Here is a 15,263-nt window from a genome sequence, read left to right on the forward strand (position 1 = left end):
ATCAACAATCAGCATTACCAATTCAAGGTTCTGCCTTTCGGGGTCACCACTGCCCCAGAGTGTTCACCAAGTGCTTGGCGACAGTGGCTGCGCACCTTCGCAGACAACATGTTCACGTCTATCCCTACCTGGACGACTAGCTCGTTCAGGCCAAGTCAGCCCAGCAGTGTGCCAGCCACATGTCGCGCACGATTCACCTCCTTTACAGTCTGGGATTCTCACTCAACTACACAAAGTCACACCTGCAGCCAGCCCATGTGCAACAGTACCTAGGGGCAATATTGAACACTCTGACGGCAACAGCACAGCCGAACTCTGCTAGGGTCAACAGCATGCAGCTGCTCATTCGGAGGTTCAGGCCTCAACAATCACTCCCAGAGCAGGTGTTCATGCAACTGATCGGTATGATGGCATCCTGCATATTCATAGTCCCGCACGCGAGACTGCACATGCGTCCCCTTCAAGAATGCTTAGCACGACAGTGGAACCAGGCTCATGGGCATCTAAAAGACCTAGTGTTGGTGACCGGTCGTGCTTACAACTCTCTGCATTGGTGGAACCCACAAAACCTTTGCAGGGGACGACCGTTCCAAGAGCCTGTCCCACAGATAGTGTTAACGACGGACGCATCTCTCCAGGGTTGGGGAGCGCATGCCCTCCATTACACGGTGCAGGGACTATGGACATCACAACAGCAGAAGATGCACATCAACCTGTTAGAGCTGATGGCAATCTTCATGGCACTGAAAGCGTTCAAGTTGCACCTGTGCAACAAGGTCGTGTTGATCCGGACGGACAACATGACTGCCATGTATTACATCCAGAAACAGGGAGGCACTCACTCCCCGCAGCTATCTCACCTAGCCCAAAGCATGTGGAAGTGGGCCATTCAGAGGAACATCTTCCTCATGGCGGAGCATCTCCCGGGTGTAGACAACCAGCTGGCGGACCTGCTCAGCAAGCACAGTCATCAGATGCCCGCAGTGGGAAATCCACCCCTCGGTACTCCAGCCATACTTCCAGCAGTGGGGTCATCCAGAAATCGACCTCTTCGCCACAAAAGAGAACGCAAAATGCCAAAGCTTCGCCGCCAGGTTCCCACACCCGCAGTCTCAGGGCAATGCGATATGGATGAACTGGTCAGGCAGATTTGCGTACGCTTTTCCCCCAGCCCCACTCATACCGCTGGTGGCGCGCAAACTGCAGCAGCACTCCATGACGCTCATCCTGGTTGCTCCAACGTGGGCACGGCAGGCTTGGTACACCACGTTCCTGGAACTTTCAGTGGTGCCTCACCAACGGCTGCGCCTCACTCTCCTCACTCAGAGCCATGGCGACATTCAGCACCCAGATCCTCAACAGTTGAGCCTAGCGATTTGGCTCCTGAGGTCATAGAGTTTGGCTACCTCAACTTGCCCCCTGAGTGAATGAACATCATCAAAGAGGCAAGGCGGCCCACAACCAGGGCGTGCTATGCAGCCAAATGGAAACGATTTGTCATTTACTGTTCCAACAATGACATTAATCCGCTAGATGCATCCACACAGAACATCATATGTTACCTACTGCATCTGTACCAATGCAACCTAGCATATAGTTCCATCAGGATACATTTGGCTGCTATAGCCGCTTATCTTCAGAACAGGCAGCACCTTTCACTTTTCAGAGCGCCTGCCATCAAAGCCTTTTTGGAGGGCCTTAAGAGTGATCCCTCCCAGACACCCTCCTTCGCCTGTCTGGAATCTAAATATCGTTCTCACCAGGCTCATGGGGCCCCCCTTTGAGCCTCTCCATTCTTGTGAGATACAGTTTCTTACTTGGAAAGTGGCTTTTCTAATAGCCATCACATCGTTGCGAAGAGTCAGCGAGCTTCAAGCCCTCACAATTCAGGAGCCCTACCTACAAATTCATGCTAATAGGGTGGTGCTGCGCACCAACCCCAAGTTCATGCCAAAGGTAATCTCGCAGTTCCACATTAATCAAAACATAGAACTGCCGGTTTTCTTTCCAAACCCTGACTCAGTGGCAGACCGAGCACTGCACACCTTAGATGTCAAAAGAGCTCTCCTGTATTACATCGACAGGACAAAAGACTTTAGAAAGACTAAACAACTGTTTGTTGCCTTCTCTCCACAACATAAAGGCAACCCTATTTCCAAATCAGGTATAGCCAGGTGGATAGTTAAATGCATTCAAATCTGTTATCAAAAGGCTAAATGCACTTTAACAGTTCCCCCAAGAGCGCATTCCACACGCAAGCTAGGGGCATCCATGGCTTTCCTAGGTAACATTCCTCTAGAGGATATATGTAGAGCAGCCACATGGACCACCATACATACATTTACCAAACACTACTGCGTAGATGTACACTACAAGCAGCAAGCTGCTGTAGGACAGGCTGTTCTCAGAACTCTCTTTCAGACTGCTGCAGCTGGCACGGGCAACCGCTGATAAGGAGGTAACTGCTATTTATTCTATGCACAGATATGAATTCAGCAGCCCACATGCCTCGAACGGAATATGCTACTTACCAGTATGCATATGTTCTTGGCATGTAGGGCTGCTGACATTCATATCGCCCACCCTCCTCCCCGGTGCCTGTCGCAGCTGTAGCACTCAGGATAATTCTCAGGCATGGTCATCTCTTACTGTATTACACTCCATCTCTGCCACAATGGCGAAAAACAATCTGAGGATGGAGAGGATGCCCATGCGCACTGTAGTCCAAGGGAGGAGCCACCTATCTCGTGATACTTCGAAGACTCTTCCAGGACAACAATGTGCAATCATCCGGACCCAACACTAGGCGGCGATCTATGCACAGATATGAATGTCAGCAGCCCTACATGCCAAGAACAGATGCATACTGATAAGTAGCATATTCTTTTCCTGGGAGTCATTCACACGTCTTCCCACGCGGACAGAAGGCTGTCTGGTTGCCAACAGATGTAAATGGGCACTAGAAAACGTGGACAATACAGTGGCAAATTTCTAAAGTTGCCTTTTACTCAAAAGTTACATTAAATGTGACTGGAGCATCAAGTTGGGGTTTAATGCAATGATTACTTGATACCATCTTTTGTAGTCCCGTTCAGAAGTTAGCACAGATGAGTTGTCATTTTTCACAAATGGGGCTACTAGCCTTTCTAAAGTGAACATGACAATTTGGGGGTTTTAATGTCGGGCACATATCATGCGCTGAAAACTTAGTCCAGAATAAAACATCACGCCTAAGATTATGTGGTCCGTCTCCTTCTTCGCCATTTGGAGGTGTTTGGAGAATACGTTTTGCTGAATATATATATATATATATATATATATATATATTTTTTTTTTTTTTTTTTAAAGGTCTGGATATTGTCATTAGTCTAAATGGCAAAGTCGAGTTAGCTGTTTAAGCTGCAGTGGCAGGCTGGGAGGCATGTTTTACCTTGTCACACTCATGGTAGCACAGTAAGTGCTGTAGTCCACGAGGGACCCTTTAACTTACAGGCCTTGAGTACCCTTTGTATCATATACAAGGGACTTATAAGAGCGTTAACTTATGCCAGTTGAGTATAAGTCCGTTAAACTTACACTTTTAAGGGGCGGAGCACTGACACTGGGGTCTGGTTGGCAGGTCTCAGTGCACTCTCAGAGTTGAAAAAAACTGTAGCATCGGTCCATAAGTTTATTTTATTTAACTCAAAAAGTGACAATTCCTTACAGAAGTTATGAGCGATTCGATTGGCACTGAAAGAGTTCCTTCCAACAATCAAGGGGGAACAGGTATAGAGTCTCAGAAATAGTGCAACTGCCATGTGGTACTGCAACAAACAGGGTGGAGTGGGACCGTGGGTCCAGCGTCAGGTGGCTCTACGCCTTTGGAAGTGGCTTAACACTCAGGACATTTCCCTTATTGCCCAGCACTTGGCAGGATCTTTAAATGCCCAAACTCAGCTGATGGTGCCTAGTGGATCATAAATGGCGGTGACACAGGACTTCTGAAACATCTCTTTCTTGCAACGAAAGAGAGAAAAAGGCTCAGTGTTTTCACCACTGCAGAGAACATGCAGTCTCAAGAGCTTTGCATGTGGCAGTTCCCAAGGCAGACTTCCTTAGGAGATTTTTTTTGCCTACATTGGAGCTCAGCACTCCAGTATGCCTTTCCGCACCTACCTCTCCTGCCCTGAAGTCCTTCAAAAGAGACCGGGACCAAGTAATCTTAGTTGGTCTGGATTGGCTGATACTGTGTGGTACCCAAAACATCTAAAATCAATGGACCTCTTGTAACTACGCCACCAGGGTTTCTTATGGTGTTAGTTAACTCTCATAAAAACCCTCATAAACGCATATAGGAAGCGTAGCGGTATATCTTGGTTCTCCGCTATAGTACGTTGCGTTAGTGCATCATCATAGGGTTTTTGTTTTATAGTATGCAAAAACATCCACTGGAGGTAACCACTGGGTTCGTAGCAGTGTCCAGAGATAATATCTCGTGCTCAAAACATTGTGGGTTATAATTCTTTAAATCAACTTCAAAAACAAATTATATTAAAAAAAGGTGATTCTAGAAAGCTAAAATAATTGATGTGTAGCTATGGGTCGTGTTACTAGATCCTCTACACAATGGTAAATATCAGGTCAACATGTTTCAGAAGTCATGACTTCCGGGGGCAGAGCAAGCACCAGTTGGAAATCCCGTACTGCCGTATGATGAGAGACTTCCTCGTGTTCCCCGACGAAGTATGAACTTTGAAAAACGAAGGTACTATTGACCTCAGTTTGTATATAGAGTGGAAAATTATCTCACCTCTAAGTTGCTGCACAAATTGTGTGAGTAAACACACTTTTTAATTGGTCCTGAGGAAAGCCGCATAGACCCGGCTGGGCACGGTGGGGCTGAAAAATGTCGAGAGAGCCTGTCCAGGGGCTGCTGGGACCAGCAGGTAGGAAGAGGAGAGGCGGCACGACGCTGGAGGCGTCCGATGGCGAAAGTTACTTAAAAAAATATATATTGTATTCCCTCCCTCCGCGCGGCACCTCCTGCACGACCCCACCTGCCCTACCACCCTTTGTTTATGGCGGCGGTCGGCGCTGCTGATAGTTTCAACGGAGAGTCCGGTAGCGGCGGAGAGCTCAAGCCGTTATAATGTGCATTTCAGGGGGAGCCGGCCCTCTGCACCGCTTCAGCTACAAACCGCCATCTCGCAAAAAAACAGATTTCATGAGTTTTCATGGTTTGCCGTTGTGTGAATGGACTGTTTTTCAAGTCTAGAGCAATTTGCGGATGGTTACATTGTCTTATTTGTGTTCCCATTAGGATTTGGTGATGGGGCTCAAGTAGCATTTTTGCTAGAGGCACAATGTGCTCTTTGAAGTATTTACCTTGCTGACGCAGCAAGACTTTAATTGATGGCTGTTGACTCTTTTCTTTATGAAGGGCTGCTCTTTGGATTCCCTAACCTTTTATAGATAGAGATTGCTATTTACTGATCACTATTGGGGGTTCATTTGTTTTACTGTAACTTCATGATAATATGTTGTTAGCTTTCATATAGATGCAACGAAAATACTGATCTTTTTCGAAAAGTATCTGCTATGCAGTAATTTGCTAAAAATGCTTTTTAAGTTCCACACTTGCAATGGAACCTTTATCTTCTGACTTACTTTCATAACACTTTTCTTTGAGGGTACAGCTTCACTTTACTAAGGCAGTCTGTTCAGGACAGGAGTTTTATTTATTCCCAGCTTCCATATTGTTGGAGCCCAGGATGTTGCTGTGTTATGGGATTTTCTTTCTAAGCCAGTTGGGTCTGGCTTAGAAACACACCGTCGTCCACTTATTACTAAACACATCCCTAAAAAGTCAGACATATTTATTTTGCCAGTCCTTGTTGTAAATTGGCACAACACTTAAATTCCAGGTGTCAGGAATGGTTTTATGTTAGAGAACATTATCTGTAGAAGCAGGTACAGGCTTTCGCCATTTCAAATTCGCTTTCAGAAAGTGATTTGAAATCCCACATGAACACGTTGTGTATGAAGCCTGTCAGCCACCAAATACATCTCTTTCAAGCCTACTCATATGGATCACACGGTGGCATTTGACACTTGTTACACTGAACTGCATGATTACTAGCCCCGATAAGAGGCTGCAATACAAAGGCTCTCTGTAATGCTCCCTTGCACACAAACCGCCGTTAGGAGACTCCTGTTTTGCATTGTTATGTGGACCCTGAAAATGTCTAGTGTTGTACTGACATTCAGATTCCTAAGCCCCTCTGTAAAGAATGTCTTTGAAACAGAGAACCCTCGTTTTCCATGGAGGAGACTCTATTGCCATTCCGCTCCTGTAGGACGCGGACTTCAGATTGCCCGGTGAGTGGACCTTCTGAGTGAGAAATGACACGGGTAATGTTTCGGTCCTGTGTCCAATGTTGCCATACGCATCCACTACAGATGGCAAGTTATAATGGCGTGCGGGCCGTTTCATATTGTTTTTGCTGGCCGTAGCTGCACTAGGTTGAGGGTGGGAACAGAGAAGTCATCCTGTATTGTGAGGAAACGAGGACTGGACTGCTGAAAAAGACAGGAGAGAAGCCTTTCATCTCCATCTCCAAGTGTTGCCAAGCAGGTTTTCAATACAGTGATCAGCATCTCTGAAAGTAGCTGGGGGAAGTCAAACACACATACCAAAGGATGCAATTGCAAGTCGTCTAGATGCAGAAACATTAGCACATTAAAAGGAGGACATTGTTTTACTCTTTGAAAAAATATGTATATTTTTTCAACAATGTATCGACCAAGTTTACTGCTTCTTTGTTTAAAAATGTTTTAATTTTGAGTCATTTAATCTGACTTCGATGGTGTGGTGTAAATACCGTGTCTGGCGGTAGACAGGTCCGTGTTTGTGTTCATCAAATAAATCATCCATAATTGAGGGTTCAGTGAGGGGAGCAAAAGCCGCATTTGGGATAGGGCTCTCAAAATTGAAGTCTAGCCCTTTGCTTTGGGATTAGCAGTTTTCAGATTCCTTTATTGGGACGTTGGGTGGGGGCAATTTAAAGAATCATGACAAACCTATGTTGAGCTAGTGTATTATCTGATTGTTTCCAGATATTTATATCGCTGTTAAGGCTACTATATCGCTGATCGTTTCAATATGTTTTCTCCCTCCTCAGAAAGTGAAGAAGGACGTTGATAAAGGCACGCTCCATACAGACATGTTCCTGCTGAAAAATGATGGAAAAGATGGCGAAGGTATTGGGGGTTAGATTTTGGGAACCCCAAACTGGTACTTATGAATATTCTTTTATTCCCCGCCAATTGGAAAACTATTTGATGATCTCTTCCTGCTACCTGGCCTCGCCCCATTTTAAAAAGTTTTCAATTGGAATAGTACTCAGTAGGTTGTTCTCGACTTAAAAAAAAAATTCTGTAGTGATGCAAATCCAGCACCACAGAGGTGACAATAGGGTGTGCATGAACTGCAGTGCAGCATTAGCCATGATGTGATTTAAACTAATTTTTTATTTCTCCGTGTTCATGGGTATGTAAACATGTGATCGCGCTGGACAGAATGACCGCACGTGAGATTTGTTCCTTTGTTAGGACATGCTAGAATGGCAATCGTCTTTCTGTCACGGGTCTTTGCACCACAGCATGGATTTCATTTCCTTTTACAATATTGTCATCACAAACCTATACCAGCCCCAGGCTTACTTTAGGAACATTCTCAAGCTTATCCTGCATTCAGTGTTCTTTCGTAGCAAGTCCCACAGGGTGAAGCTGCTCATATCAATTTTGAGACAGGAGGAATTATTCATCACTTCTTTCCGCTGCCCCTGTAGGAACTGAGTCATGTGCACAGCAAGGAAGCATAGCCTGTGTGGTGTGAGATCGCTCTATGCAGGGATGCTAACTAGTAATTAAAAGAGTCTACCTCTGCCAAAGAACAGATGCTCGGTATGAATGTGCCCAGCCTGTTGAACCGTAGATGGGAGCCAAGCGTCAGACGAGCAATGCAGCATTCGCACTAAAACAGCGATATTGTAGAGTGCCTGATTCACATATGAAAATATTCCATTGGGCCATATTAACAGTGTCCTCGATTTTGAAATTCTATTTTACCCACCTTTTTCTTAGAATTTACCCTGGTGTAAATGTTCTTGCTTCATAAGGGATTAATACTAGTGATAGAGGGATACATTTAGAAAAAGCTTTCCAATCTCGCTGTGCCTCTTCCAGTCCTATCTTCCAGTGCTTGGCAGTTTTCACTTTGCCACCCTTCTGTTTTCCAAGCTGATACCTTTTTATCCATATTTCTATTAATGGTTAAATGCCAGAAACAGCAATGGGTGTTGTTGAACAGAGATAACTCTCTGTTTCCAATAGTCCATCTACCAAGGTATTTCATGCCTTGGGATCCTGCTGTGGCAGGGCTGTCATCCACTTCGGCCTCTTCTACATCTCTAATTAAATTCTCACTCACTCAGACATCCGTCTCCTCTGTGGACAGGGAAATCGTCTAGTCATCTACACATGGCCACTATTCCACTAGATGGTCTTGTGGCTGCTGTGCACAAGAAAGATGCATTATAAAAAAGGTGCTGTGCGTCACCTTGTGCATGTACCACATCCTGCTCTTGAACTTCTCATTGACAGTGCATGGTTGTAATACCCATACAAGAAATGTGCTATAGACATCCAGAGCACACTGGTACCCAGTATCCAATAGAAATGGTGACATTTCTATGTCCCCTGTTATCTGCAAAGATGAGTCTTTAGAGCATATAAATCAACTTTAATAAGGATGTATAAGGCCTAACCAGACAATACTACATTGTTAGCTCCTAATCCGAAAAGTATGTTAAGAATATTTTTAGGAAGTTAGACTACTTCTTATGCAAAACTGCCCAAGTGATTTTAGAAGGTTCACAATCCCCGGGCAGGAATATCAACTGTCAAGAGACCATAACCAGAAGGGAGAGCCCTTCTCGGCCAAAGGAGAAGCATCCTTCTGCAAGAAATCTCATGCCCAAGTTTCCCTTACATTACTTGGTGGAAATTAGTCTACACATGTCTGTTTGGTATAGAGGGAGACAAAAAAGGCACCCACGTGAAGTGGTTTGTCTAAAACTCTTTCCAGATTCTGCAAGTAACTTGCTTTGAGTTTAGCGTACAGAGGTGCAAAGTAATATAGAAGCACTGTACACCTTTTAAAATGGTTTAGAGAGTCCCCGAGGATGTCCTGATGGCCCTGCCTGGTTCATCTACCCAGAATATTCTTGCGGGAACTGTTTTCTATAAAGCAATTTTTTCTGCTATAAATGTGCTCAGACACTTTAGCAACATTGAAATGGATAGCTACAGTCAACAGTGTCTGTTGGTAAACATCATGCCAGACTGGTGAATGTTGTTACGTTTGACAAGGAATGGTCCTGAATGAACAATGCACACTATTACTAGAGATAACTTTCTGGTGCTATCCCAAAGGGGTTTTTACTTGCATGCTTTGCCCAATGGTTTCGTCAAAGCCTCGTCTACATAATGTGATGGCTAGGTTGTGGTTTTCCATTTTTCTTTCCATTACTTTAAAGCAGGGATCCGCCTGTCGAAATCACATTTTAGGATGCAGTTCTCCATATTTTGGGCTCCTCAGTGTGGAGGTGTCATTTAAAAATAAAAGCAATGTCGACTTGACAAGTGTATCCAATGTTGCATTGTAGGTGTGTTCTCTTTAAGCAATAGTTTCCAGTAGATGTTCTCTAGGTAACATGATGAAAGCCTATTTCAGGCGATGTACTTCAATGTCTGGGGCCATTATAGGACAAGAATGTGTCTTTTCATCGATTTCTAGGGATATCTACTTTCTAAAAATGTATGGTGTTATTGGGTTATCCTTAGTGTTGATTTATTCTAGGTGAAAAACTACAGGCATGTTCTTTTTGTTTTGAGGCATTTTTGGTTTCATGCCCTCTCGCAATCAGACGAAATCTACATACTCGAAAACATAGCAGCCCCCAGTGCTTAACTTGAGCCGACGGGTGCTAACAGCACTCATTTATGGGGACTAGCACCAATTTTTCGGATTCAGACATTTATGAGAGCAAGAGAGGAAAAAACACACAAAGCGGAAAGACAGAGGAAGAGAAAGATGGAAAAAAGTAATAAAGGAGAAAGCGGGAACCTGCAAGAGTAAGATAAACAGGCAGAAAAACGAGTAAAAAGGGATTTTGATTAATTGCAGAAAGAAAAACACTGGTACGTCGCTATCAGCAACCCAGGAATTGCTCTAAAAGAATTAATTTAAACTCTCATGCATATTCTCAAGTATGTTGCAGTCTCTTCTTTCTTAACCTCCTTCCTGTTCCCCTTTAATGAGTTTTCTACTTTGCTGTAACAATGGGTGTATTGTTGCCAATAAACATCAGAAAGGAAGCCCTCCTTTGACTATGAAGCCCATCGCTTGCGTGTCAAAGTGAAACAGTTCCCAAATTCCTTACTTCACTTCATAATCTTGCACTTTAGATATTTGAATTAATCCTGTTGCTGGGGTAGGTTGAATGAACACATTTGTCATAAAGGGCTTTCAAGCACAGTTCTGTCACTTTGCATCAGTTTGTTTCTGTGTTACATCTTGGGCGAATGAGTACTTGGGTGTTTTTCCAAGTACAGACCATGTGGGACATAGAGAAGGGATACTATAGCCTGCATCAGCTTCATCAAGTAACAAACACCGACGCTTCCAACAGAAGCAGAAAACAATGTTGTTGTGTGGAGAAGCGATATTGAAGCCAACAGCAGCTAAGTCAAGTTACAAATGCTCACACTGCTAGCAAGAGACCGTTTCTCAGTTGAGTGGCTTGGTCACCTTATGTAGAGCAGCTTTATGCATGCCCACCACAAGAATCTTACATGTCCCTGTAGCCACACTAAACACAATAGGTTTGGTGTTGATTGGTGTGTCTTCCCCATACATTTAACCTAACCATATTGGCCTAGGTACCAGTATCCTCCCTGTCACAGTACATACCCCTGAACCTTTGTTTTGGAGCAAGATTCAGATCAAACACTGTCAATCAGGATGCTCTATCCTTGTTCATCATTTGTGCAATGTTCAGAATTTCATTGAAAAGCAAAGGTAGGCTTACATTTGTGTAAACAGTATTGAGTTGAACATCTGGGAGAATCCTAAGCATTAACAACTCACCCTCTTCAAATTTAAATGCACTAGTCACTGCAGTAGAAACAGTACATTTCCCTGTTGATGAAAAGTTGTGAAAACATGATCAACACTCGCTACCCTAATCAGCACCTCCTTTAGGGGTTATAGGTACTGCAGTGGATAAAAACATGACCTCGTCAAGTCAGCATGGTTTGGAGCTCATCTGGGGGAAGGGTCGACGTAGATGATACTTAGCATGCCATTACTACGCATGCTTTAACTACAATGTTTTTAGATCGCAAGTGCAATTACTACGCATTTTCACTTCGACTGCTATTACTTCGCAAAAACATGAATATCTATAGAAATATCTTTTTTATGCAGAAAAGTTCGAGGCATGTGGGCTGCTGAATTCATATCTGTGCATAGATCGCCGCCTAGTGTTGGGTCCGGATGATTGCACATTGTTGTCCTGGAAGAGTCTTCGAAGTATCACGAGATAGGTGGCTCCTCCCCTGGACTACAGTGCGCATGGGCATCGACTCCATCCCCAGATTGTTTTTTTCCGCCATTGGGTTCAGATGTGTTTCGGTTCCCTCTGTCGGAATCGATAGTTTTTTAACTTACTTTACTTGAGACCAAAAGGTCTTTAGGACTCGCGTCGGTATTGTCTATCGTTCGGGTTCATTTGTTTCATCGACTCCGAACCAACACTGCCCTTCCGCGTGCTTTCGGCGCGGACGGGCCTACACGACGCTCCAACCTCCTTTCATCATGGAACGAAGTCCATTTAAGAGGTGCCCGGTGTGTGCCTCGAAGTACCCACATATCCACGTGCACCCAGTGTGCAATAAGTGCTTGTCGCCGGACCACGACGAGGCCAAGTGTATGGCCTGCTCCAAGTTCCGGTCGAAAAAGACACTCAAGCTCCGCCGAGCTGCAAGACTGCAGGCCCAGCGATCGGCACCCCCTCCGACGGACATCTTCGACACGGAGGATGTCGGCGACGACACTATCCAGGATGTCACAGAATCTAACCCGGCGTCGGAGGTCGAGGAAGACTACGACGCGGAAGACGAGGATTTCGAGGAAGTCGTCGAGGAGGTAGGGGACGACGACGGGGCCATTGCCACCGTAGAGGATAGCTCGGAGGAGGAGCTTCCTCACACTGACTCCGGGGCCAGCCCCCATTCTAAGGCCCAGGCCAAGGGATCGCCTTCGGGCCTTACCTAAAGCCTTGATTCCCGTCCCACGGCTCCGCCTTCCGGCCCGGCCACGGACATTGATACGGCACCACTCCCGGTACAGAAACCCAAAGTGAAACCATCGGTCTCGACGCCAGACGTATCGAAACAGAAAGCGCAAGTCGCACTGGTCGGGTCGAAGACTTCGGAGGCCTCGGCGCCGAAGAAATCCAAGATGGCCGTCGAGCTCAAGAGCCACGCCAAAATAACCGACCCGAAGACTACGTTGTCGAAGCCGAAGGCAAAAACGGCCGACGCGGCTGCGTCGGCGCCGCGTTGGTCGACGCACTTAAGAGTCGCATCGATACCAAGAAGGTCGACGACCATAAGAAAACCACGAAGAAGCGGCAGGACGACCCCAAGTCTCTCACTGCCCCGCTTCCACTCGACAAGGCCAAGGGGGCAGCTGCGTCGGCTCCGAAGACTGCGTCATTGGTCGCCGTCCCAAAATCGGCTTCAGAAGACTCTCTCGAGCCAGTGCGTCCCTCAGCCTCGTTCACTAAAAAGGTCACGGACTCCCTTCAGCGTATTAGGGAGGGGACCGCGGCAGTCGAGCCAATGGACACTGTGCCGCCCAAGCCTCTCCAAAGACCGGTGAAGACGACAACGCCGATTCTGTTCATGTTGCCGCCAAGGACGGCGCCGAAGGCTTTCACGGCAAAACCTGGGGCCGGAGTGCCCTTGAAGTTATCTTCGACGCCGAAGGCATCGTTGGTGGTTCCAAGCCCGCGGCACCAACCACTGGCAGAAGAGGAGCGTTGAGAAGTGATCATCGACGCCAACACGGGCAAGCTCTCTCTCCTTAAAAGAAAGATCACCCCTGAACCAGCATTGGAACATTTCCAAATCCCACTTAAGAAAAAGTTGGACTCTGCTGGTGCCTCTGCCCCTATGGAGCCTGCATCCCCACAAGGCCATGACCTTTCACCCACTCATTCTAATGTTGAGGAAGGTGATGGAAACGACGAGGATGAGTATACGTATCCAAACTACTCAGACCCAGAGGATGTGACTGAGCTTTGGTCTGCTGGTGGCGACCCTGGGGACCTGTATTCGGGACAGGAGCCTCAGCTTTTTTCAGCAAAGACTTCCCCAACAGAGGACTCTGCAGCTTTCAATGCTCTAATTGAAAGAGCGGCAGCCAATCATGACGTCGATCTCCATGCTGACCCAGTAGACGTCGATTTTCTTTTTGACACCTTTTCAGTCGCTGAAAAAACTGTAAAGACCTTGCCAATGCTAAAAGGGGTGTTGAAACATGCGCCAGAGGTCTTCAAGGAGCCCACCCGAGCAAGAGTCATCAACCCACGTATCGACAAAAAGTACAAGGCAGCACCCACTGATCCAACATACATCAAAGGACAGTTGCCTCTGGATTCCTTGGTTGTCTCAAATGCACGCAAAAGAGCCAACTCACAGACTACGGGTGATGCTCCTCCCCCAGACAAGGAGTCAAAAGTATTTGAGGCTTCGGGGAAAGGTGTTGCTGCGCAGGCAGCCAACATATGGCGCATATCCAACACACAGGCGCTACTTGCACGTTACGACAGGGCACACTACGACACTCTAGAGACCCTTCTACAGCACTTGCCAGATCAATATAAGGAAGCAGCGGAAATGTTGATACAGGAGGGGAAGCTTATCACCAATGCTTCAATTAAGTGCGCTCTGGATGTGGCTGACACCGCCTCAAGAGCAATAAACACTAGCGTGTTACTGCGTAGACATGCATGGCTCAGAATATCCGGTTTCAAACCAGACATTCCAACTACCATCCTGAACCAAACTGTCAACCCAGACCACCTGTTTGGCCCAGAAGTTGATACCACCCTCGAGAAAATGAAAAAAGACACCGACACTGCAAAGTCTATGGGTGCCTTGCAGTCCCAGCAGTTTCGGGGTGGTTCCTTTCGTCGCTCCAATAATAGAGGCACCTCGAGGGGTCAACTGTCACAGTCAACGCAATTCTATAAGAGTAACACCCAACCCTCCTATACCAACAAGGGTCGGGGTGGATACCGTGGCAACAACGTCAAAGGCAGAGGACGTGGTAATACCAGCTCCAGGTCCTCCACCGCTAACAAACAGTGACGCCTTGTCACTGCCCCCCGACCACGCAACACCGGTCGGGGGGAGACTCCAGCAGTTCCTGCCCGTGTGGAAGTCCATCACCACGGACAGGTGGGTCAGATCTCTTATCCAATATGGTTATTGTCTGGAGCTCACGTCCACTCCACCCAACATACCCCCAAACAGCCGTCCTATGTCCGGCGAGCACTTGCACTTGTTGCAGCAGGAAGTCAACGTCATGCTGCAAAAAGGAGCAATAGAGCTCGTGCCCCCGCAGGAAAGGGGTACAGGAGTTTACTCCCTGTACTTTCTGATTCCAAAGAAGGACGGATCCCTCAGGCCCATCCTAGACCTCAGACCTCTCAACTTTTACATTCTGTCAGAACATTTCCATATGCTCACGCTGCAGCAGGTTCTCCCACTGCTTCAGCAAGGGGACTTCCTGGCAACAAGGGTGCGTACTTTCACATTCCACTGCATCCTTCACACAGAAAGTACCTCAGGTTCACCATTCAAAACCAGCACTACCAGTTCAAGGTTTTGCCTTTTGGGGTCACCACAGCGCCAAGGGTCTTCACAAAGTGCCTGGCGACGGTGGCGGCGCATCTGAGACGTCAAAACATCCACGTCTACCCCTATCCGGACGACTGGCTCATTCAAGCAAAGTCGGACCAGCAGTGCGCCAACCACGTGTCCCACACCATTCACCTTCTGCACGATCTGGGGTTCTCACTGAATTACCCAAAGTCCCATCTCCAGCCCGCCCACATACGGCAGTATCTGGGTGCGACCATAAACAC

General features: G+C 46.6%; 1 protein-coding gene across 2 annotated transcripts in view; it reads left to right on the top strand.

Moving 5' to 3' along the window:
• Nucleotides 1-7,166: 7,166 nt before the first annotated feature.
• The window catches only part of LOC147677947 (kelch domain-containing protein 4-like), a 73,000-nt gene continuing 64,903 nt past the window's right edge, over nt 7,167-15,263 (top strand). For both annotated transcript variants that reach the window (XM_086945826.1, XM_086945827.1), the window contains exon 1: nt 7,167-7,242. In XM_086945826.1, coding sequence (XP_086801952.1) covers nt 7,206-7,242 — 37 coding nt within the window. In that variant the 5' untranslated portion in view covers nt 7,167-7,205. The remainder of the gene's footprint in view (nt 7,243-15,263) is intronic.

Source organism: Lissotriton vulgaris, chromosome 12 (assembly GCF_964263255.1).
Source record: "Lissotriton vulgaris chromosome 12, aLisVul1.2, whole genome shotgun sequence".
Lineage (NCBI taxonomy): Eukaryota > Metazoa > Chordata > Amphibia > Caudata > Salamandridae > Lissotriton > Lissotriton vulgaris.